Raw genomic sequence first — 24,972 nt, 5'->3', positions numbered from 1 at the left:
GTGATTTCCAAGAAAATAGTCATGACCTGGGCACAGTTCATCTTGTTTGCCTTCAATGTTTATTAGCCATGGTTTGGAAACTATACATATAGAAAAAATACCATTTTCTTCCCCTCTCCATGGAGTAGCTGCACAGGTTTTGTGTTTTTTTTTTTTAAACAAAGTATTTCTTTTTCATTAATACATAAAGTTACTGTGCTTATTATATCAGTTGCAGCCCCCTCCTCCCTACAGACAAAAAATTAAAATGAGCCCTTGCTCTGAAATGCTCAGTCTCAAGCAGTACCTGCTAAAAATAATTAAAAGACCCTCAGTGGAGTACCAGGTGCTCATTCCCCAAGCCACCCTCAGCCTCTTCAGAGAGGAGCCTGAGCCTTGCAGAGCTCTTGAAGGATTCTGGGTGGGGGTAAACGGATGGAAATGGGGCTGATGGCAGAACAGGTGATTGGAATTCCTGCTCCCTGCACCTGCAAGGTGGAACTGGATGGAAGCTTGGACAGGGACAGCAGTGGAGCTGCTGGTTACTTTGACAGAAGCAGCTCTCTAAAGGCAGTGCTGCTAAAAATGCATAAAGCTCTGGTCCTGGGGAATAAATTAATTGTGTTTGCATGTGTCATGTCCAAAAATAAAGCCAAGTCCCTGCAGATAAAAGACCTGACCAACCAGACTCTTTGTAGCACCATGGGAAGCCGGTGGATGAAAATTTCCTTGCTCTGTGCACACAAGTGTTGTAAAGTTGCATGTGCATAACCCAGGATGTAAATCCCACATGCTCTGTGCCAGGACAGCTAGGAACTAGAGTGGATATCCTGCATGAAAGGACTGCTGCTCAGGAGTGTTAAAATGCCTTAAAGATACTTGCAAAATTCATCCAGAGCAGTTGCTGATCTTTCACAATTAGGAATAAGTGAAAGACAACATTGTTCCTCCACTTCCCTGTTCATCTCCAGTGTGGTTTAACTCCAGGACTTGGAGAGCTCTGACCTCCATCTGTGAAGATGATAATGTGTTATGCAAATAATACTTTCATCTTTACTGATTATTATCTGCTTAAAATAATGTCTTAGTCATGCATTAATAAGAATTTTCTGAATAATTTTATCCTAAAGATTTTTAAGCCAAGGTGACAGTGTATTTGCAAGGCACTCCTTTGAAATGTCCTGGGATGTCAATAGACAAGGATTTCACACCCTTCACTCCAGAGGTTAAAGGTAATAACTTTAGTCCTGCTGAATGAATTCATTATAGGTATAACCATACCTTTGTCATGGCTTTCCCCTAAAATATACAAGGAAAATCCAATTAGTGGCACTTCTCTTTAATTACGCCCTGAAGGAAAGTTAACAGTGCAGACAGTAGAGATACAATTTTTTAAACTTATAGCAATAAAGCCCAGAGGAAGCAGGATACAACACATGGTGACTGCAGGAGTAAAAAATGTACATCCCATAGCTGCTTACTCCTGTATCTGCATAAGCCTGCATACCATCTAGTGAAGGCTCTACTTTTCAAACACACACAGCTTAAATAATAAGCTTGAAAATAAGTGTGCCAAAGCTGCCTCAGAAAGGAAATTTATGTTCATAGTAATAAATGTTGGCTAATAAAGTATGGCTGTATATCAGTGGCTGCAAGGAGATAAGCACAGACCTCGAAGCCAACAGACCTGGAATATATTTCAACAGAAAGCAAAGAAAAATGGTAGAGATGTTTTGGATTTATCTTCACATGAAAAATTGCATTAAGGTAGACTGTGGACAGCAGGCTGGATTAGAACTGGTTACCTGTCACTGGAGGAAAGAATGTTCCATCTGTGTAATAAGCAAAGCAAATAATTCATTTTTCTATTTTTTAAAGAAAATCCATTATCAACCATTAGTGCATAGTGTTTCCAAGTCACCCAGCATACCCTGATAAATTTTTGCTGGTTCTGTGTTTCACAGGAGTCTCCACTCCCTTACACTAGACCAAATACTGTGTGCAAAGGCACTAATTCAGCCTAGTTTTGGCGAAGTGTCTCTGGGTGATGACTGGATGTGCCTTGGACAGAGGAGTGGTACAAAGTGTCAGCTGCTCTTCAGTCTGAGTAAGGAACTCACTGAGACTTTCTGAGGTAGCCATAAAAGAGGGGAAAAAAACATCAGAGTAAAAACATAGCACCATGTTCCATTAAAAAATGGCTTCAGAACACTGGTCTTTCCCTCCTCTGCGCACAAATTCCTGGACTTGAAACTTGATTTCTGTAGAGTTCTGGCTGTCTTGATTTACCCATCAAACACACACAAAAGAGGTTTGTGAATTTACCCTTCTCCAGGCAGCGATGTCTAACGTGGGGTAACAAAGACTGTTCCCATATCTGCACTGCTGTTACTACAAGTTCTTCATGCACACCTGGCAGCGGCTGACGCGAGTCCGAAGCTGCCCCGCCTTGAGAGTCTCTGAGGGGGGAGCACTGACAAACTGCTGCCCCTGCTCCACCGTGGTCAGCCAGAAGCTGTACTTGTTGGCAAAGTAGTGGCACGTGCCCCGAGCCCCGTTGCACTCGATGAAAGGAGTGGCTCGGAAATCCTCCAGGCAGGAGCCAGGTGAGACCAGGGACTGGCCTCCGCCCTCTGCCCCTGCTGCAGTGTGCTGAAATAAAGATGGAATTCAGTGAGCTCCAAGGAACAGAAAGAGGTATACGGGCAATCAAATTATACCCTGGCTATGTGTATCTGTCTCTTGAGTCAGGGCTAGAAGGTAAAGAGCAAAGGAGCATACTTAGGCTGAATATGCAGGCCTGGAATAATGGAAAACCAGCTTTTCATTTGAAAGATGGGAAAATTTGGAAACAATGATGCTGTCATCATGTTTTTCTAACAATCTTACACTAATAAGCTTCTAGGAGAGTGCAATGGAAAATTTTTTCCACTGAGAAAGAGGATTAAGTCAATACTGTAGCTGAACTACTGTTTCCACATTTAAAGGTTTTAAGAACAAACATTTGTGGCAATACAGAACTTAGGCAGCAGTGTTACCACCAAAACTGATCAGGGCAGGTGCTGCACAGAGCAAACTCAGAGCTACAGCAACTCAGCTAATGAAGAAATGCACTGAGGTAAGAAGAGACAGCGTTCCAGGTTCCTGTTAGTAACTCACAGAACACAGTCTCATTGACCTCATTAGAGAGGAGAGATGGACATGTTTGAAGCTGCCTTTGCACCAGGAGTAGTGTCCTTACCATAAGGAAGGAGTATCCTATCCACAGGCTGCGCCAGCCCAGGGGACACTGTGGGATGGTGATGTCCTGGCTGTGCACAGCCACAGCCTGGGAAGGTGCCTCACACACAGAGCACCTGCTGATGTACTGTGGGATCTGGACGCTGTCCACGGGCATCATGGGGATGGGAGCAGTGGTGGAGAGCCAGTAGGACTTGTCGTTTCGGCTGGCGTAGTAGCACACCTCATTGATGTTGCAGTAAATGAAAGGCATGGTGCTGAAGCGAGGCAAACATGAGCCAGCAAAGCCTGGAAGAAGCAGAGCAGCAGTCATACCAAGCATCTGCCAAAATCTCCAAACCATACACACCAACTTTTAGTGGTGAGGATGGCACGAGTGACACCGCTCCCAGTGTGGATCTGGCCAAGCCACCTGCCACCAGCCCCACCACAGCCCACTGCACTGCCATCGATGATGCCATGGCTTTTTAACTGTAATTTTGTGTTGTTCATTCTTGAGAGAATTCTGTCAACTCACCGAGGTCCTGGTTGTGGGCCTTCTCCTGCCCCTCCACATACAAGAGGCTGTATCCATCCCAGAGCTTGTTCATGCCGATGGGGCAGGGCGGGATCTGCTCGGACTGGCTGTGCTTCACCAGGGTGTAGCCAACGCCCACGCTGCGGCCCGGCATGCCCGGCAGCCCAGGGGGCCCCGGCTTCCCAACAGCACCTGGGGACACAGGAACATCACCACTGCCAGGGCATCCCTGCCTCTGTACCCCGCCTGGCATTGCTTATGGCACTCTGTACAATGAGGAGCCCAAGCTATCTGGCTGTTATATGAATGACTTGACTGAACAGCTCCAAATGCAGCCATTTCACAGCAACACCCACCCATTCCCTTCCTCTTTTAGTTCTCTTTCTTTGCCCAACAACTCTGGTGCCAGTGTGTTAGGTATATCTCACAGTACAGTAGTTCTGAGGATCTCAAAGCACCAACCAAAACCTAATTCATTCCTTTCTGCTATAGCACTCAATAATTTTTCTCTTCTTTGTCACTGTGCCTTTCCTCTCCTGTCCAAGTCTCACAGCTATGGTTACTGTGAATACCATATCACTCCTCTAGATCTTCAAGATCACTCCCACATCCACAAAACATTAAAACCAAAAGACGTTTAGAAATGCACCTACAGAAACACCAGCTGTAACATCAACAAGGACATGTGACAGAACTTTCCTCACTGAAGATTAAATTTCCTTCATTGCAGATACAAAACACAATACCATAGAAATCCTCTGGTTTCCCTAAACTAATTGGATGTACACAAACACAATTCTACTGTTTGCTTCTTTTTATCTGTGCTCCCCAAATCATAAAATTACCTTGAAATCCCTGTAATCCTGGGGCACCTGGAAGTCCTGGATCCCCAGCTATGCCAGGAGTTCCAGGTAAGCCATCACGTCCTTTCAAACCAGATCTTCCTGGCAAACCTTTTGGGCCTGAAATAAAATACAACTATTAGTATCATTATTTCCTCATACTATTGGCTTTGACTCCTGCAGTCATATTCCAGAAGGGAAATAAAATGTCAGCAGCCATGCCAAGAGCTCACTCTTCACCAGCTGTGGTTATAAACAGCCACTTCCAAAAGAGGCTCCACCTGATCTGGTTGTCTGTAAAAGGATTGAGAGGTGCAGCTGGGTATCACATATGGTTAAAAATGCAGCATTATATTTATATATATTTGTCTGCATTTTGATGGAATTGTTTCCTTAATTAGAAAACCCTGTAAAGATTCCTAATGCATTTGATAAAGTAGTGTTTTTCTTCCAGAAGAACAGCACTTTGGTGATCTGAGTGTACTTTTTACCTGGTTTTCCAGCTGGGCCATGGAATCCAGGGTCTCCCTCAAAGCCTTGAACACCATCAATTCCTGGCAGACCAGGTAATCCAGGAGGGGCTGTGACTTCTTCTGGCTGTGGGGTTATTCCTGGAGCCCCTGGTCTGCCAGGGAGACCTGCACATGGGCAAAGGATGTGTAAGTACCCACAAAAACCTACAGATTTGATGCTAATCCTGACACAAAGGAGAAAAATGTGAAATTAGAACCACCTTTGTACATCAGCACTGAGTGTCTTGTAAAAAGCATGTCAAGCTCTTTCTTACTTGTTTCAGTCTAAAAGAAATCAAGAGTCTCCCAAATAAGCCCATAAGGGAGCTCTGAAATCATCCCCAGCCCAAACCAGGAGCAATAAATAACAGCTTTTTAATCCTCCAGCACTCACCTTGAGGGCCCATTTCACCTTTCAGGCCAGCATAACCAGGATCCCCTGGAGGCCCATCTTTACCTGGCATCCCCATCAGGCCAGGCTCACCTCGTGCACCTGCAAAGACACTCAGCTGATACTGGGCCTAAGCACTGATTCTGACCCACAGCTGTGGCTCCCACTGATGGCAGCAACAGCTGGGGCTCCAAGATGGAGGGGACCACAACCCTCAAGGCAGTCTGTGCCCAATTTCACATCCACAATGGCTGGAGAGCCTCAAGACAAGAATTTCCACTGCTACCTAACTGTACTTTATTGAAAGTACCCCTCCCCTTCCTTGGGTAGCTCAGGGACAGGCTTTGGAGAGTACACATCTTTACTATTAAATCCATCTCTGTGCAGAGATGGGATCTGCCAGCCTACAAAGACAGCACAGCTGTTCATCTGGCAGTGATTCTCCAGGTTCTCCATCCTGCCCTGTCTTTTGAGTTGTGTGGTGTCTCTCAAACCTTGCTCCTGGAGTCCCTGTGTGCAGCTCTCTTTGGCCTCCTTTCTACAGACCAAAGAGAGATCAACAAGCTCCCTGCCTTAGCCCAGAACAACATCTTTGAACTCCTACAATCCTCTTAGTCTCTTGTTGAGACCTAAATCCACCACACTAATGCCTCTGAGCATACAGGACAGATGGGATGAAACAGCAACTCCAGCCCTTGCACAGAGAGCACAAGCACAGCAACATTGCAGGTGGACACCTTCTACTCAGAAAAAAAACAAAGATAAGAGGAAAAAGATAATTAGGGACACCATTGAGAACACCTGGAGCTGGCCCCACTTGCTGCTTTTGGAGTCAGTAGGTAAAAGCTGCAGGAGCCAAAAGGAAAGACTGAGCCATCACATTCAGCTGTTACACCTGAAGGAGGAGGCTACACCAACCACCCAACAGCCATTCCTACTGCCACATGACAGCTGCCAAAGCACTCCCAGGTCCTTTCAAGGCAAGCTTACCTTTCAATCCAGATGCTCCAGGGAGTCCAATTGGACCAGTGGGTCCCACATCACCTTTAATGCCTCTCAAGCCAAGAACACCAGGGAAACCTGGAGTGCCTGTGTCCCCTTGGTCAGAAGCTGGGCCAGGGGGCCCTCGTGGTCCTGGAGCACCTGGAAAACCTAGAGACAACAGAGTTTGCTGGCAAAATCTGTTTCTGTGGCAAAGTGAATTCTGGGCCTATCCCCAGCATTTCCTTCTGTGTGGGGAAAGGCTGGAGTCTCAGCCTCTCCAACAAGGCTGTGAGGTACTGAATGGTACCAGTGCCACCATGACAGAGCTTCCAAACCACACACACCTGAACTGCCATCATTGCCTGGAACACCAGCATCTCCAGGTCTGCCCCTTATATCAGATGGAAGAGAAACTCCAGGTGTTCCTGGCAGGCCAGGCACTCCCATAAGACCAGGGGGACCTGGAATAAGAAACACAAAATGAGGGACAACCAAAGGTCTTCATGGATCTTCAGAGACATTGACAGAAGCAGTGGCTGGGGAGCATTTCTATTGAGGAGAACAAAGAGACATCTCACTAAAGGAGGAGAAACAACACATATTGTGCTGTTCAGGAGAGATATAGATACCTTCAGAACTGTGCAACCAACTGTTTCTCAAAGTACAGAGCAACATCACAGATTTCATATTTGCCTGTCAAGCTTCTAACCACTTTTGTGGCTTCAGGAACTGTCTTTGGTAGCTCTGCTGACCATGCAATCCATTAACCTCAGCTGCAATACATCCTGCTTTCCCAACATCAGTATTTACCCACGTCTCCTGCTGAGCCTTTTGGTCCGGGGAATCCTGCAGCTCCTCTTCCCAAGCCTGGAGAGCCTTCTTCACCCTTTGGACCTGGGAGACCTGCAGGTCCTTTCAGTCCAGCTTCACTCAGACCTAATTAAACATGGTTAACAAAGGTAAGAGAGCCCATTCAAATTGCCTAATAGCAGCCAAATTATGACACAAAATGAGTGGTGATTTAAAACCCAGCCCTTTACTACTGTCTCTGCTGCTTTCAGTAGAGCAGCTGGAATTGGTGATCTGGTGCCTCACGTGTTACTCTGGTTGTGCAGAGTGAATTTAAACAATCTGTGAGATGCTGAGAGAAGAGCACATGACTGTTCTGGTCTCCCCACAAGCTTTTGCACAAGAATGGGAACACAGCAGTCCTGTGACAGGATCTGCTGCCAGCCTGTATGCTTGTCCCTCACTGGGACACACCAGACTCAAGGTTCTGGTCTTTAAATAACCTTGTGGGCTTCATGCTGCAGCACAGGGAGGGAGCTCAGTGTGCACAGACTGCAGCAGAATGCACACAGGCACAAGTGGTGCAGGGCAGAGGCTCCCTGAAAAGCTGCAGGGAGATGTTCAGAATGCCACTCTAGAAAAAGGATACACTAAAAGCAGCTCTCTCAGGAAAACTGTGGAGGATCTATATGCTGCAAATCACTGCCTTCTGATAATGTTTTAAACAAAGAAAACACAGGTATTGTTTGAGTTGTACACATGAAGTCTATCCATTTTCATCCATAAAACAGCTGCCACAAATTTTAGCTGCTACTTTACAACATGACTGTAACTAAACAAGTCTTTTTGGTAAGATCTTTCTTCACTTCTTTCCTTTAGTAAAACCCTGTTTGCAACACAGAATTGCATTCCATTTCATATGATTCAAATATGAGAAAGTCCAGCAAAAGCTCCCTAAAAGCAGAATCTGGAAACAAATCAAAGAAATCAGCTTCTGATTTTATTGATGCCTTCCTTGAGCTCCATATAATGGAGGGCTCTGAAAAGCAGTACAGAAACATTTCATTGCTAAGTCCAATTCAAAGCAATCATTTGGTGCTGCCCTGCTCAAATCAAACATCCATTAGAAAGAGTTTTATGATTTCATTCTATTAGTTTTCCAGAAGTGACACAACCCTTCAGGAATTCAAGGAGAACCATCACCAGAAAAGTCTTTTTAACTCCACAGGCTGCATCCTGTTCTTACTGGCACTGAAGGAGAGTTAGTTAATGCACATTCAGTATCCTGAGGTTTTTCTTTAGGTCATAATTAAAGCCAGAACTGGGTGAAATAGGGGAATTTTGTGGGAAACATTACTCTCATGGAGGAGCAGTTACACATCTCCCTAGCTATCACACTTCCACCACACATTTCCTTTACCTGGTGTTCCAGGAGAGCCTTTTGTGCCTGGCAAGCCATTCAGACCATTTAAACCTGGAAATCCATGAAAGCCTGAGGAGACATTGGGAACACGAAAGTGAGCACAGTACATAAAGCCGTAAATCTTCATTCACACAAATTCCCTTCACAAAAACTCTTCCCACTGCTCCCCCCAGTTTTACCCTCATGAACACCCATTAGAGATTCAAACCATGTGAAAGCCCCCCCCTTTCCTGCCTTCCTCTGCTCATTCCTAGCAGCTGGTGCCTGCACAAGGTTGCCAAGAGGGAGCCATTTCCCACAGCTGGCCCATCACACGCTGCCTGCCCAAGACACTTGGCCAAAACTCTGCTTTTCTGACTCAAATCCTCCTTCCATCTGCAGATTGCACATCTACCTTTAGGTCCCATTGTTCCACGAGCTCCAGGGAACCCGACAGATCCTGGCTGTCCTGGGGGTCCTGGTGGGCCTGGGGCTCCTCTCAGCCCAGCATTTCCAGAGATTCCTAAAAGCAAGCAAAAAATATTCCTGTACTACATATCATGTCCAGGCTGAAACAGCTCACAGCTCCATCTTACAGCTTCTGTTCCTGCACTTAACTCATAAGATAGGTGAATAAATAACTATCTAAATAAAGCAAAATCAGATCCAAATCTCTCCTTATGCCACCATCAGCATTGCATTTATCAAACTATTTGTGATTTTGTTAATCGTAGCAGTGACATTCTTCATCATCCACTAAGTAACACATGAACAGGTTACACACAAATAACTCATTAAATTGTTTTTTCAAATAAAACATTTCACTAACAACCTTCACCGTTCTCCAACCTTTGATCTTGATAATCATTTGGGAATCTACCTGCTAATTACCCCACAACCCAAAGACACTTGTAGCCACTCGTGTGGGTAGATTTGGCTCTAGAGAGGGAACAGACAAAAACATGGCAATGAAAGAGCTGTGAAGAAGCTGCTACTGCTTGTATCTAACTGAGATCTTCTCTATTTGTTAATGGGATTCCTTTGGGTTTCAGTATTGCAGGATTCAGCACATTTGACCAGCAGGAGAAGGTGACACCTTACACTACTGTCCAAGAAAATTCCCATTTTCTTGCCAAACTTCTTGTTTAAGCCTCAGCTGAGACAGGCCAAAGAGGGCTCAGGAAGCATCAAGGTGAGGTTGTCATAGTCACAACAGGAGCTGCAGAACTTGGGTGCTCAGTCCAGTACCTGCTGGTCCCTCCTGGCCAAGATCTCCTGGGCTGCCTTTGGGTCCATTCACCCCAGTGTTTCCTGGATAGCCTGGTTCACCCTTGAGTCCTTCTCTCCCTCTCTCTCCTACAAAGATATAAACAAACAAGTCAAACTGGAGGAAGGCATGAAGAGGGTGAGACACAAGGCATGTGGAGGTTGCAGCACTGGTGTTTGCTCAGCCATCACCTGGGCCCTGGGCTGGACTCCCAGGGTGCCAATGCCAGTGCAAGTTCACTCCTCAAGAAGTGAAGGGAACCCAGCATTACAACTGGGCTGGTCTCAGATATTTTCATTATCACACAGATTTGTGCCCACCTGGATTGCAGACTCCTCAAATCTCACTTTCAGGATTTCAAAAATACCAAAATTTGGCAATGCCAACCTGTTTCATCTCTAGAATTTTGTATTCTTGAAGTGAGCAACCAAGGCCTACTTTACCTGGAAACCCTGGGTCTCCTCTCTCTCCTTTTGGACCAGCAGTGCCAGGAACACCAACAGACTCTCCCTGTTCACCTGGAAAAGAAAGGAAAGGCCATTCTGTCATTGACTGTGGACATCAGTTTCCAGGGCTTGTTTAAGAAAATAAATCTTGCTATATTTCAAATTCATGGTGCAAACAAAGACAATAGGAAATGATGCACCCAGGTCTTATAACCACCAGTGGATGCAGATCCACTCATGCAAATGCACAAGAGACATTTACAGATAATTCCACAACACCCTACACTTTTGACATGAGGAGATGAGAGAAAAGGGGGCTCCTTGCACTGTCCAACAGGCTTCACACAGTGCTGTGGCCAAACTTCCAGAGGACCATAAAGTATTTATGCTTGGTATGGGTCTTGTCTGAGTGAAGCCTCTTACAAGGGAATTTGTACTTGGAGCCAGGCACTGGAGAGCAATGGGCACTTCCTAAGCACTGCTGATTCCTTTGGGTCATTAATATTAGAACAGTGCACAATGAAAGACCAAATACACTGTGAAAGGTTTTTTACCCTTTGGACCAGGAAGGCCAATAGGTCCTGGGAATCCAAGTATTCCTGTGGTGCCATCTGAACCCTGAAAGAAACCAACCCAACCACAATTAAACTGTGCTTTTTATTCTTGCTGTTCCAAGCTTGGGTCATGTGAAATAACAGAACACAAAGGTGTAGGAAGAAATACTGTGTAAAATGCCATTTAATGATATAAGCCAACCAAAAACAATCTGGCAGTTTTGTAAGGAAAAATCCTGCCAGGTTCTGCTGCTGTGCTACAGAAGTACCAATTAGAACACAGAGTTTTGCAAAGAGCACCCAGAGAAGATGATGACACTTAAGAAGGTATTTACCCTCTCTCCTGGCATTCCTGGAAATCCCATGATACCAGGTGCACCCTTCTGTCCTGGCAGGCCAGGTTGTCCAGGTGGGCCAGGGAAGCCTGGGTCACCATGAGGACCTGTCTCTTTGCTTGGTGACCCAACTGGACCAGGGAGACCAGGCTGCCCACGGCTTCCCGGCATTCCTTTATCACCTGGGTAATACAGAAGAGTGGAATTTCAATAATACAGACATCCAGCTCGTTTGGGTCAGTTGACCTGTTACCCTAAACTCCCCTAAAGAGGAAGAAGGAGTGGCATTAGATCTACAGAACAGAACTCCAAAGAAAAACTGTTTTCTCAAAATCCAGAACTGCCATATGCAAGTCTTGCTAGAATGGGAATGGCAGAACTGAAAACAGTAACACTGTGGGCACTGCCAAAAGGACAGACCATGCTCCACTGATAACAAGCCCAGATACTGAACAACTGATACTGGCAACTAACTGCAATGTTGTGAAATACCTCTAGGTCCTGGGAATCCTCCCAGTCCAGCTAATCCAGGATCTCCTTTGTCTCCTTTGATTTGCAGTGCCTGTTCTGAAGTCCCAAGAACAGGAACACCTGGTGGACCTATATCACCTCTGTCACCTGAAGAAATAAAAAGTCGGGAAATCTTCTTGCAAAATAATCTAGCAGAGAAAACCAGAACTTCTATGTCTCCTGATGCAAATTCATTAGTACTCTTTGGTAAACAGGCCAAAGTATTGAAAAATAGAAGATTACAATATTTAGAAGAATAATACCAGACACAGACATTTCAGAATTGCCTTCTAAGTCCCTCTGCTGCAAAAGCCATTCAGATGTTTCTCACCTTTTTGACCTTGAAGTCCCACAGCTCCTGGACCTCCTTTTCCTCCAGCTGTGCCAGGAGCTCCTTTAAACCCATTCACTCCAGGGACACCAGGCAGTCCTGGCATACCAGGGAAACCAAGCAGGCCAGAAGAGCCCTTCTCACCTGCATAGAAATGTTGAGAAAAAGGGAATATCAGTTAAAAAGGGAATATCAGTTTCTCCTGGTACACCCTGCACACCCACTCTGGGGCAGGGAGAGGCTGCCTGGGGCTGGCCAATCACCCAAATCTGGGTTCTTAAGCACATGGCACAGGCACAGCACTGTCACTGTCTCCACCCACAATACTTTCAACCAGCACTTTTCAGTTCACCTTTAAGAGCCTGGGCCTGCTTCCAGTGCAGATCAAACACAATCAATTTGCAGGAGAACAACATGCAGTTCTACAGCTCTATTGCTTTGTGTTATTCTCCAGGTAACCAACTACTGTACTGGTGCTTAAAGACCACAGAGTTTGCAAGTTTTTCCTTCCCATTTGATTTGTGCTTGATTTACTCCCTTCTTTCTATAAATTTCATTCACTGTTCATTTCTTCAGTTTTCTTGTCTATTTTGATTTACACAATCCTTTGTCCACAAGAACCTAAGACCTTTAAGATAGATTTTCTTAGGAACATTATTGATAATTAAGTCCATAATTTGTAAGTTAGCAGCAAAACAAATGCATCCCAACACTAGTTGGGGATTCATTCCATTCCAGCAAGTTGGGCCTAAAATCAGCACCAGCAAGGTTATTTTTTTTTGTGGACACAGCAATCTCAGGACTGAAACACCTACCTTTTGGCCCAGAGAAACCTGGATGTCCATCCTGACCAAAGGGCCCAGGTGGCCCTATGAATCCTCTTTCCCCAGGAGATCCTGGAGCACCATCAAGACCTGGGAAGCCTTTCATGCCAGCAGGGCCTTGTGGTCCTACATCCCCAGCCACACCTTTGACTCCAGGAGGTCCTGAATCAACACAAGAAGGAACTCAATCCAGGATATTGCACAGAACTAGGACAGCCTGTGGCAGCTTCCCAAGCTCTTTAAACACAGCACAGTTTTTAATGACAAATGGACCTTATGGCACATGCAGCCTACTAGAAGGCATAAAGCTTAGAACTGCAGAAGCATTAGTCATCTAATAATGAAATACCTATAAGGAGGGTTACTGCCTACACCACTACACAACTGGCAAGAGTGAAACCCCTTATTGTGACCACCAGACACTGACCTGCAATGCACAGTCTTACCTTCATCATCAGGGCAGCCAAGACAGAATGGGGAGCATCATTAATGCCAGCTTCTGCTCCCTACCCCATCATCTGGGTGAACCAGAGATCAATCAGCTAGACAGGCTTATTTTCACAAGTTCTTTTTTCACCTTGGGAGTTGAGCTGTACTTCTCAAGAGCCAATTGCTCACTACAGGAACAAGCTGATTGTGCTCTCACAAAACCAATACCATACACACTATTTTGCCTCTATATGTTTCTAGCTGAAGCTTTATAATGGTTTACAATTTTAAACAAAGGCTCAAACCATTGAAAACAGAATGCTCAGATCCAAAGGAACGAAGACAAGGAAAACTCAGGTTGCTTCTGAAAAATTACATTTGTTGCAGTTGCTGTCAATATTCAAGCTGTTATACTCAGGGCTTTGTGCAACAACCCAGCAATTTTTTAAGCAGATGAAAGAGCCTTATTTAAGAAGACAAAGAAGACACACACACTTAAAATCTCTGCATATTAATAATTTCCTTATAGGGTTGAGACTTTGTTACTGTCTGAGCATTCTCATTACAATGGTTCCTTGCCTTCTGCTTTGATTAGCAATGATAAGGGGTATCACCTATGGTCAATGCAATTCTTGTAGCATTAAAAGCTAGGTTGTTAGTCCATGAGCTTTTATGCTACACTGCATTTTCTCACCTTGACAGCCTATGTGAAGAACCCATAACCAAACAGTGTGACATCAGAAATGGAGAGTTGATGATAAATGGAATAGAAACATGGTGAAGGAAAAAACAGACAAAATATGTAAACGGGAAGAACAAGGCTACAAAAGAAATTAATGATTCAGGGAGACAACAGCTGTAAAAAAAACTTAGTTATTTGGAGCTTATCATCCTAGCAATAGGAGATTTTTAAAAACAGTCAAGGGAAAGTCAAATATGGCATACAGACCATAAATGTGAAACAACAGAGAGGCAGAAGGAATGCTAATATTAAAATTTTTAAAAATTAAATCTCTATAATTTTTATGTCAAGTGATGTTACTGCTTTCATTCATTCATTGCCACTGTGCTTCAGCACTGACATTCTACATGTCAGAAGAGCACTTTTATGTCCCAGACCATTATCTACCAATTCCCAGGTCTCTCTTTGCTTGGTTCTCAAATCTTTCATATACTGCTATGAAACACTTCAGTCAGTGCAGCTTTACAAATACCACTATACTCCAGTGGTGGGGATTTTTTCCTCTGAAGTGAAGGAAAATAAAGCTCTCTTCTGCTCCAGCAAAGAGAAAGACAGAGAAGACAAGTGCTTGTCCTGAGAAAGTCAACAATTTTTCAATCTAAATCACATTTCGAGTAACCCTACACAATAGAAATTAATTGTCATGAAAATGGGAAATGAAGATTAGTCAATGATACAGCCAACACATAAGAGCAAAGATGTTAAAAACTTCATGACATTTAAGATGCTTTCTTCTATCTTTCTCCTGTACTTCCTAAAGTATTGGGATAACATTTCCCAGCAGGAACTGCCCAGCAGCCAGAGTCAACAGGCCCAAATTCTGCACTGTTATCCCTAACCAGAGGTTGAGGCTCACTCTGAGCAATGCCAAACTTCTCCCACACTTCAACACCCCAGAGCTCAGCTCCTTGTCTTCATTTGAAAACACCACATACCTGGTGCTCCTGCCAGGCCAGCTGACCCCAGGGGTCCTGGTTTTCCCTTAATGCCAAAAGGGCCTCCAGGGCCAGGAGGACCCTGCAGTCCAGGGACACCGGAATATCCTGGCTGACCCTGTGCACCTTTAACACCCAGGAGGCCTGGTCTTCCATCCAGCCCTGGAAACAGAGAGATGGGAGGTTACAGAACAAATAAAGCAAAATTCACACTTTAAATTTAAAATTAGTTTTAATGAAAGCCTTTGAGTTGCATTAGATTCTAATGGAAAACCAGCAAATCACCATCTGTGAGCAGCTCAGAGGAGCTGCATTATCTTAAAGTGATTGGAAATAGGAAGGGTCTTTGAAAAAAGAAACAGTTTGATATTCCCAGATACAAACAATATCAGTGCTTACCTTTTGGTCCTGGAAATCCAATATCACCTGTAAGCCCTTTATCACCTGGAAGTCCAGGTCGGCCACGCTCTCCCACAGCTCCACTCTCAGCACCAAATACATCTCCAAGAGCTCCTTTTATTCCAGCTAAGCCTGGAGCACCCATTTTCCCAGGCAAACCATCTGTTCCATCCAGTCCTGGAAGTCCTTGTGAGCCTTGGTCTCCTCGAGGTCCAGGGAAGCCTCAAAGAGAAGATCCATAAGTCACTCAACAGAAGTACAGAATACTGCTTCCAATAGCATATCAAATAAAATACACATTTAAAAAAATTCTATTAAAGAAAAAATTGCTTGAAAAGCTGCAAAATATTTCAGTACTGAATTAGAAACAATAATTGGTGATGGAAAGATGAAGCTGTTGAAAGGTTTAGGTTTTTTGGACCATTTTTTCAAGAAAAGAATACTGTAGAAGTGTGCAGCTGCAGCTATATAAAGCATTCCAAGCTTGCTTTTGCTAGATGGTAGGTTAAGCAAAAGCACAAAACCCCTAACCCTCATCATCTTTGCTTCTTGGTCTTTACACAACCATCAGAAATTCCTATGGCTAAAATGAGTCCAAGCACTGTGTACAGTGGGCCTTGACCAGAGTACCACGGGGCTTAAAATAAATGTTACACTAAATTTGTGGCTAACCTAGACTGGAACCAAGTACGTGACAATGGACTCTGGAGAAACAAACTGCTGACTGTTCTCCTTTCTCCCAGCAGTGATACAGTGTTACAGGCAGGTGATAAACATCCTGAATATTTCCTTTGTTTTCTCCCAAGCTGCAATCACTTGTCTGCATTTGCAAGGAGAGCAATGGAACATTCAATGGAGCATTATGAATGTGTCAGGCAGAAGCGGCCAGGAAGGTCAGATAACTCTTCTGATAAAGTACTGTACACATTGATCAGACAACAGAAAGAACTCCAGCAACTTCCCTCTTACCAGGTTCCCCTTGCAAGCCTATTATTCCTGGAGACCCTGGCTGTCCTTTAGACCCATGTAATCCAGGTTGGCCTGGAATGCCAGAAAAGCCTTTGCTCCCTTTGGGACCTAAGGATAAAAATAAATTAATTAATAATATCAACAAACAAATAGCAGAAGACAAAAACACAGCACAGGAAAACAGGATCAAATCTTTTCTGCAAAGCTGGTGCTGGATACAAAATTTAAGCTAAATAAAGTCTAAAAGCTACGGCCGCATACAAGCAGAAGCTTTGTGTTCAAGGCTACATGAAGGCTAAAAAATGGTGCGGTTAATATGATCCTCCATGGGATTTAGGCCTCGTCACTTTGGGGAAAAAAAGGACATTGTTCTGCCAGTTAACCCTCTGGAATAACTATCCCTTGGCTGAGGATTAATTGGGAGGTATTATCTTCTTTGACAAATGAGAGCTGTTTGGCAGTCAGTCAGTGCATTACATCATCCTGTGTCCCCACCTGGCAGTCCTGGAAAGCCGGGAGTCCCTGGGGGCCCATAAGCTCCAGGAACTATGCAGGGCAAGGTGATACCTACAACAAAGAAACACCAAGGTTGTAGCCTGACTCTGCCAGTTTAAACCAGTGATACTGTATTATTGCCTTTATCTTAACTTTCTTGTTAAATCATAGTTCTGACTTGGGATCTCTCACTGGTTTGCTTTCAAACTGGTACAAAGTCATGGACTCTAAATGCTTTTCCTCATTTTCACAATAAGGTCTTTCAATGCGGACAAATAAGGAATGATTATTTCTTCTACCCACACACTTTTCTTTAATATTAGAAATGAATGAATATTAGAAATTTCTTTAATATTAGAATGATTATTTCTTCTACCCACACACTTTGTAGGATGTTATGTATTATAATGTATGCATTAAAATACATAACATCTTACAAACTGTGGATGTTATCAAAGGATGTTATGTATTTTTATGTATGCATTTTATTTCCTAGTATGGGAGGAAAGGTACAAGTTTTCTTACACATCTCGGTGGAGGTGCAAACTGAACTGGCTAATGACTTACTCCCTTTCCCACATGTTCTGACTATAAATACTCTCCTACACAAAGGACTGTTCATTGTTCCCAAAGCTTTCATGTAGCACTCATAAAAAGCTGGCTTCTGATGTACTCTGCAGAATAAATGGAGTTCACATCATGCACAGAGCATTTTACTTATCTCAAAATGCAACTTTAATTTAGCAGATTCTGTAGGAGAAAATTTACTGAACAAATATGTAAGCTTTCACAACCAGGAATTAGTAAGCTTTTAGCATTTAGCAAGTGACTTGAAAAAAAGCTTATGCAGACTATCCCTGGGGGAGATTAATGCTACATCAATACAATGGACATCTCCTCCCATAACAAGAAGGCAGCATGACACTGGTGTGAGGTACTAGCCCCATCCAGCACATCTGGCAACCTCCTGGAGCTGCCCTGGCCTTGCTCTCACCTCCCTCTGGCTCTGAGATTCCTCTGCCAACTCTTCTCACTGTGGTGGTCTCACCACCAAGGGTTTTGAGCTCAGAGCATCAGTCCAGAAATCTATGCCACTATATTATGCCTGCAAATACTTTACTAGCTCTGCATTATTGACACAGACAGAATTACAAACCTCGAAGCCCAAGTATACACAGCATGCAAAGTACACTGAAAATCATCAGTGACAAAGAAAAAATACTGTTTACCTTAAGTTATATTTAAATGGCTGACATGGAACCAAAACACTGGGACCAGCTTTCTGTAGTCATTTTGCAATGAAAACATTTTCCATAAATGTTTAGACATGAATTTCCATGTAACTAAATTTGAGAATGAGCATAAAACATCATATATGAAGTATTATCAAACCCATATTTACTTACTTTATCACTGTCATTATGGTATGCTTTAGGTGCATATAATGACACAGCTACTGAGCAAACCACAGTACCTCAGGAAGCAAACAGAGCCCAGAGCTGGTTGCATAAGTCTTAACTGAACTCCCTACCTGACTGTCTTGACAACCTCTTATTCATCATCACCTGTTCATTCATACAATGCATTACCATTTCTTCTTTTAGAAAAATCTGGAGCTCTTATTTCAATAATAGTAATAGTTCTGAAAACTGAATCAGACACCTCAGATATCAGTGAATTACTATTTTTATTTGGACAATGATTTAGGTGTTTTCAAAAACCTCATTTTATCACTCTTCATAACCACCTTTGGTGTAAAATGGCTCTCCAACAATAGTCAGGGAGCAGGTCCATCTAATACTCTCAGTATTTCAGCACTGCTTGAGTATTTATTGCTCTTTATCTGTGTCCCCCTGAACATGACAACTTGAGAAATCTGTGACTGCCATGTGAGGCCTGGTGAGCCCACAAACAAGTTTCAAATAATTTGAAGAGCAGTCTTCAGCCTAATGCAATCTTCTGGCCTGGCCACAAGAACAGCAGTAAATTGAGTATTTCACTTGCAGCTTTACCCTTTTTAAAGTAAGAGCAGACCCAGCAATACCTACCTGGAGGGCCTGGAAGACCTGCTTGTCCTGGAAACCCATCCATTCCACTGTCACCTGGTGGTCCACGAACTCCACTGGGGCCTGGGTATCCAACACCAGGAGAACCAGGCTCTCCTCGATGGCCCTTGGAGCCAGGCAATCCTGGCAGACCCTTTTCACCTGGGAAACCCAGCCCACCATCACCCTGTGCACAGCAAAGACAATTACAGCTCAGAGTCAAAGGGATGCAGAAAGAATGTCCATCACTATCATTTTAACAAGTGTGTAAGAGTTTGGTTGGGTCTGTGCAAAGGTCATGTGAGCCTGAAAAGATATATAGAAACCACTGTAAATTATCCATCCTTACTTTAAAATGCAGCAAAATTTGGTGACTATAACAAAGAATATTTCATGTTGTATTTGCCAAAATGCAAACACTCCAGATTCTGAAAGATATTTACTTTCTTTTTAATTGATAAGATTCTGCTGTGATTTTTTTTTCTATTTCAAGATTTTACTTATAATTATGCCTACAATGCTTATATCTTTTAGGACTCAACATAGAACAGCATTAGGGCCTAGTGAAGTTTATCTTTTGATAGAGGCATTTGGAATGCCAATTATTAATCCTGACCAAGACAAATTTGTGCTCAGGACTGTGAGCTTTTGATGTATTTGAAGCTTTACCACAGGGCTAATCAGGACCAGTTTGCCAGGCCTGGCTGTTTTCTCTGCTCCTTATTCCAGTTCTGAAGCACTGCTGCTGGGTTAATCTGGACTTACTGGAGGGCCTGGTGGTCCTGGCAGGCCTGGAAGTCCATCCCTGCCTGGAGCTCCTGGGATGCCTGAAGGTCCTTGGGGCGCTGTCGCACCGCGGTCCCCACGAGCACCTTTGACTGTTGCATAGGATGGATCCCCTTTTTCTCCCTTAAGGCCTGGAAGTCCTTGCTGACCAGCTGAAGCCTACAGACCAATACATAAAGAAAAGAGAAGGTTTTTCTTCTTAAAAATGTCATACAAGGGCAGAACACAATGACCAGATCAGAATGAATCTCCAGAGGGTTTCCTATTGTGTACATTAACTTGGGAGGGGAAAGAGGTTGGTTTGTTTTCAGCTGTTTCTACTGTCACTACAGCTCTGCAGTGGCAAGCCAAACCTTGGTAACAGTAACAGCAATTTTGCATGGCATCTGGGAACACGACATCACTTTGATATAATGAGACCCAAGTAATGAAACTTCTTCCCTATTGCTTGGTGTGTTGCACTTACTGACACTGATGAAGATCCTCTGAAGATAAATGATTTGTATCCTTATGGACTACGATTTTCCAAAGTAAATACTTGCAATGAGCAATGCTCAGCACTTTGGAAAATCCTATTTGTTATGGTAGCTGTTTGATAAAAACCAGAGCTCAACTCCCATTGATGTATTTAGCATACAGCAGTTAGGAAGCAGACTCCATCTGTGGAGCACAGTTTTTACAGCTATGAGCAATGATGTGGAAAGATCTCCTTGTTTGATTTTTCAGATCTTCTCTCCATGCACATGTACAACTGCCTTCCCAGCCAGCCCTCACTTAGGAAGAGCCCTGGGTCTAATCCAATTTATGTCTACTTCCAAGAAGTCCTGGGATGAATAACTCTTACTGCTTTTCTCTTGACTGATGAATGTGCAGTTCTCAGAATTTAAGAACCATTTGTTCTCCCATTTTTATAGCTGATAGTATCTCTACTTTCAGTTTCTTTACACAGATCAGTTTCTAGGTTGATTTTTTTTAAATCCAAACAAATAGAAGCAACTATGAAAAAAAAAAAAAATTCTTTCATTACATTCAAGACCAGCAATTGCTGGTGACAATTCAGAGTAACCAACACAAACTGTTGCTGCCTTACCGGAGGGCCTCGCAGTCCTGGTGCTCCCACAGAGCCTGGGTCCCCACCAATGCCCTTGGCACCAGGCACACCAGGGCTTCCTGATGGACCTGGTGGGCCTGAGATGCCTTTTAGGCCAGCTCTTGTAACTCCTCCATCACAAGCACAATCACCTGCCTCTCCTGGAAAACAGTCAACACTCCAAACTGAGTTTCATTTGGATAAAGACCCTTTTCAGCTGCAAGAGCTCCAAAAGCAGTATTTGATTCAATTAAGACAAAGCCATTCTCATATTCTCATTCTCCTCTGCTCAGGTGATGTGAGTGCCAAGAAAGAGGAGCTCAGGTTTTCTCCAGTTTAATTTCCATGCAATGCTCATCACCAAATAACTGTGTGTGGCACATACCTCAGCACTTCTAGACCAAAGGTTTAAACTTTCCTAAACAGATGGGTTTAGGGGAGTTTTAGGGATGTCTTGTGCATTTTTTAAGAGATGGTTATCAGAAAAAACAAATCCATACTCCCCCTCCCCGTAGGTTACAATGACCCCCTGAATTGTTACTGGCCATGGACCCACACAATCACCAAGCACAGTGATATCTGTGTCATCACGGCTTTTATATATAAATAATTAACTGGTTCTGTCACACTAAGACCCAAATTCTCATGATTTTTAGCACAGGCAAGAATAAAATTAAGTTTTTCTGTCATTTACAGCCTCTATTGCAAAAAGCAGTGAATAAGATTTTATTTCTAAGTCTCATGGCTTTAAAGTATAACTTACTTAGGCAATTTTCTGTGCATGATATGTTTATCAGCTTATTTGCCTGAGCAGAATAAGAAGAAGAAATAGGATTTTACTGACAGTGCTGGGCACAACTCTCTCTAAATTGCAAAGGCTGTTGGCTCCTTCAACCCCTCCTGTGATTTGTCATAGAGACACTTAGAACTCATCCCTTAGGATACTAACCACATGTAAAAATATCTTTCAGCCTGATGACAGCTGAAAAGCTCTCTGAAAACAAGAGTCAGTTACCTTTGTAGCCCTTTGGACCCAAAGCTCCTGGCAGCCCTCTTGGCCCAGGCTCCCCTGGGACCCCAGTTCTTCCACTCAGGATTATCCCTGGGGAGAATGAAGGGCCTATATGCAGAAAGAAGGCAAGGAAAAGCCATGAGAAGGCTGATCTCCAGCTCATTACTGACTTACAAAATCAGTGATACAACTGTAACCAGATAAAACTGTAACTGTGGATGCAACACAAGGAGATGGGTCTTGGTTGGTACCACCCATGGTAGTTCTACGGTTCTCTGCCACATTTGCTTCCAGCTCCTCATACAGAAAAGCAAAAGTTCTCACAGTGTGCGTCCAACAGAGTTTAATTCCTCTCCTCTGCCACTGCACTTTTTCACAGATTTACCAGCTGACCAAAGAACTCACCAAACTGTGGACAGGTAGTGTAAAGAATGGCAAATTACTTTCATTCAGTGGTTGCAGCTCAGGAAAGACACTAAAGGGCAAAAGGGTTAAGGGGACTTTCCCTGTCCCTCATTTCATGACTGTAGGACTGTTGTCTACATCTCTTTATATGCTGAATAGAACGAAACATAAGTTGATGGAAACAGCAGCAGAAAGCAATCAAACATAATCTAAAATTACACTGTCTGCAAACCCTTCCCCTCAGTGACAACAGTAAGATGGAGTGCTGACCAGCACAGTCTGATGCTCCATGGAGACAAACTGCAGCCATCAGCTAAACACAGCTACAGGAGCTTTGCAGACTCTGCAGAAAACTGAGCCAGACTGGACTAGCAAAAAGTTAAGAGAACACTTATTTCTTCTCCTCAGAAAACCAGTTTATCTGCTCACTGGCTACATCACTGAAATGTCCCCTGTTCTGAAGGGTTGGCTCTCAAAAAAACCCCAGCTTATGGCAGGATGGTAAAACACAGTTTTGTAAACTCAACCCTGATCCTGTAATACTCAATTTCTGAGGAAAACAAAACAATGCACAACTAATTTAATACAGACATTCATGCAAATGAACATGCAAAAACAAAATCTATTTCCTTAGGTCTGGAATCCTATCTGACTCCTGGTACCCAAACTACTTGCTCACAAGACAGACATTTACCTCAGGTGTTCATAAAGTCTGTTCTTTACCTAAGCCAACAGGAGACTAGCCTAGACCTTCAAAGCCCTTGCTGTCATAAACTGTGTGTACACAACTTTGCTTCAGTCTCTCAGGCTACCACGCTCGACAATAATTACGTTTATTGTCTTACTTTAAAAGAGTGTCAACTCATATATTTAAGTCTGTGAGCTACAATCACAATGAGGTGTCAGTCAAACATTTACAGGTTACAGATGAATAATCCTTGCTGGCAAAAAACTAAATATATAAATGATTATTTATCCTATTTCACTCTGAATCTAATACAAAAATGGATGTAAAAATTCTACATACGTGGTGAACCAGGCAATCCTGGTGCCCCTGGCAGACCTGGCAAACCACCTCTGCCAGGAGGGCCTGGTATTCCAATTGTTGCTCTTCCTGGTTCTCCAACTTCACCCTTCACTCCTGGAATACCTGGAGACCCTCCAGGGCCCATTCCATCTAGACAACAATGACACAATGAGCAGCTCTCCAGCAGCAAACACATTAAGTATTTTTAATGTTAAGATAATTACCATTGTACCCTGAACTGTAATCATGTTAGGACAGAACAATTCATAATTTTACACCAAGGAAAAAGTATTAATTGTAGGGAATAACTGGCTCCCATTTACACACTCCTTTGGTGACCCAAAATACTTCATAGCACTGTTTAAGTCCCTGTGAACAATTAGACAATTAACTATGTAACACTGAGCAGGGGGGTTATTTTCTGATTTTCTTGGCAGTTCCAAATATCTGGATTACTGCAGGCCAGAATTTCCCAGATGACATTCAAGTGAAACAAAAACTTTGAGTGAGATCTTGGATGGGACAAATGGGTTGCACGCCCAGTGGGTTTATCAAGCCAATCTGTTAGCTCTTTATTGCAAATAGAAAAAGTCATTAAAATTTTTCAAAAATATTCATTATAATTTAAAGGGCAGGAAAAGTTCTTCCAATCAGCACATTTAAAATGGAAATCAAACCACAGCCTCCTGTGTACACTGCCACACCAAATATTCACATGTGACGACTGGGCTGTAATAATTGTGGCACTAATTCTGCTCACATCTAAGCCAACAACTGGCTTCCCTATGTGCCATCCCTGCCTCCTATTTCTCATACAGCAGCCTGCAAATCAGTTGCAGGAGCAGGGAGAGGCTTGCTCCAATATCTTTAACCATCTCCAGGCCACTACCCAGAAATTTCTCCACAAACCCAGAGCAAACAGCCTGCCAAGAGCACTGTCCCAGCTCCTTTACCTCTCTCCAGGCCTGGAAACCCTGGAGCCCCTGGAAGGCCTGGTAAGCCAACAATTCCTTCATCTCCTGGAGGACCAGGTATTCCTGGGTTTCCAGGGTCACCTGGGGCACCTATTAGAGAAAGAGGAAAGCAAAGAAGAAAATCTCATCAGAATTTCTGCTGAAATACTGTTCAGTCAATTACTGTAGTGGCCATTGATCTCTCAGATAGCAAAGGCTGCCAAGCTGTGAGCAGGAAGTCTGTTAGTCAAAGTTAATAATATTGGGAAAAATTCCTCCTGAGCTGTTACAGAGGTTGTTTCAAACTTGACCGAAGGAGAAAGAAAAGGAGAGACCATGCCATGTCCCTTACCTTTATGGCTTCAGAGACTGTTCCCATGCAGGCCTCAATCAGCTGTGGCATTAATTAAGCTCATTTTTCTCAACAATAGTCTTACCTCATTGGACAACAAATAACAGCAGAATGACATTTAGATCACCCTTTACCATGCAGCACCAGGAAGCCGTTCTTCCTTGGGACAATGAAGAGAGATTGAAGTGTGTCTACAGAGCAGACACAGCACTTGCCCATGCTCACACACAGTCTGTCTATCCCAGGCAAGACATTTCATTCTGCCTTGGGACACATCATTCAAATGGCTTTCTTTAAATTCTGAAGTTATTAACAAAGAACTAAATATGTGTAGCCAAACAATACAGAAATAAAAAAAATAACAAGGGATAAATTAGAGCCAGTATACAATGTGGGAAAGTGTTAAAATA

General features: G+C 43.4%; 1 protein-coding gene across 1 annotated transcript in view; it reads right to left on the bottom strand.

Annotated features, from left to right (window-relative positions):
- Window positions 1–42: 42 nt before the first annotated feature.
- The window catches only part of LOC134425697 (collagen alpha-6(IV) chain-like), a 108,541-nt gene continuing 83,611 nt past the window's right edge, over window positions 43–24,972 (bottom strand). Inside the window, exons 18-45 of the mRNA XM_063170556.1 lie at window positions 24,211–24,321; window positions 23,258–23,407; window positions 21,829–21,933; window positions 20,814–20,974; window positions 19,703–19,882; window positions 18,941–19,124; window positions 16,893–16,964; window positions 16,398–16,505; window positions 15,429–15,650; window positions 15,030–15,191; window positions 12,915–13,085; window positions 12,100–12,243; window positions 11,751–11,876; window positions 11,259–11,440; window positions 10,924–10,987; window positions 10,367–10,441; window positions 9,905–10,012; window positions 9,072–9,179; window positions 8,675–8,746; window positions 7,276–7,401; window positions 6,810–6,926; window positions 6,472–6,633; window positions 5,485–5,583; window positions 5,070–5,216; window positions 4,582–4,698; window positions 3,737–3,928; window positions 3,221–3,507; window positions 43–2,631 (exon numbers count right to left, since the gene is read on the bottom strand). Of these exons, the coding sequence (XP_063026626.1) occupies window positions 2,371–2,631; window positions 3,221–3,507; window positions 3,737–3,928; window positions 4,582–4,698; window positions 5,070–5,216; window positions 5,485–5,583; window positions 6,472–6,633; window positions 6,810–6,926; window positions 7,276–7,401; window positions 8,675–8,746; window positions 9,072–9,179; window positions 9,905–10,012; window positions 10,367–10,441; window positions 10,924–10,987; window positions 11,259–11,440; window positions 11,751–11,876; window positions 12,100–12,243; window positions 12,915–13,085; window positions 15,030–15,191; window positions 15,429–15,650; window positions 16,398–16,505; window positions 16,893–16,964; window positions 18,941–19,124; window positions 19,703–19,882; window positions 20,814–20,974; window positions 21,829–21,933; window positions 23,258–23,407; window positions 24,211–24,321 (4,013 nt within the window). The 3' untranslated portion in view covers window positions 43–2,370. The remainder of the gene's footprint in view (window positions 2,632–3,220; window positions 3,508–3,736; window positions 3,929–4,581; window positions 4,699–5,069; window positions 5,217–5,484; window positions 5,584–6,471; window positions 6,634–6,809; window positions 6,927–7,275; window positions 7,402–8,674; window positions 8,747–9,071; window positions 9,180–9,904; window positions 10,013–10,366; window positions 10,442–10,923; window positions 10,988–11,258; window positions 11,441–11,750; window positions 11,877–12,099; window positions 12,244–12,914; window positions 13,086–15,029; window positions 15,192–15,428; window positions 15,651–16,397; window positions 16,506–16,892; window positions 16,965–18,940; window positions 19,125–19,702; window positions 19,883–20,813; window positions 20,975–21,828; window positions 21,934–23,257; window positions 23,408–24,210; window positions 24,322–24,972) is intronic.

Source organism: Melospiza melodia, chromosome 16, assembly GCF_035770615.1.
Source record: "Melospiza melodia melodia isolate bMelMel2 chromosome 16, bMelMel2.pri, whole genome shotgun sequence".
Classification (NCBI taxonomy): domain Eukaryota; kingdom Metazoa; phylum Chordata; class Aves; order Passeriformes; family Passerellidae; genus Melospiza; species Melospiza melodia.
The sequence above is the reverse complement of the archived record's forward strand: the minus strand, read 5'-3'. Positions and strand labels throughout refer to the sequence as shown.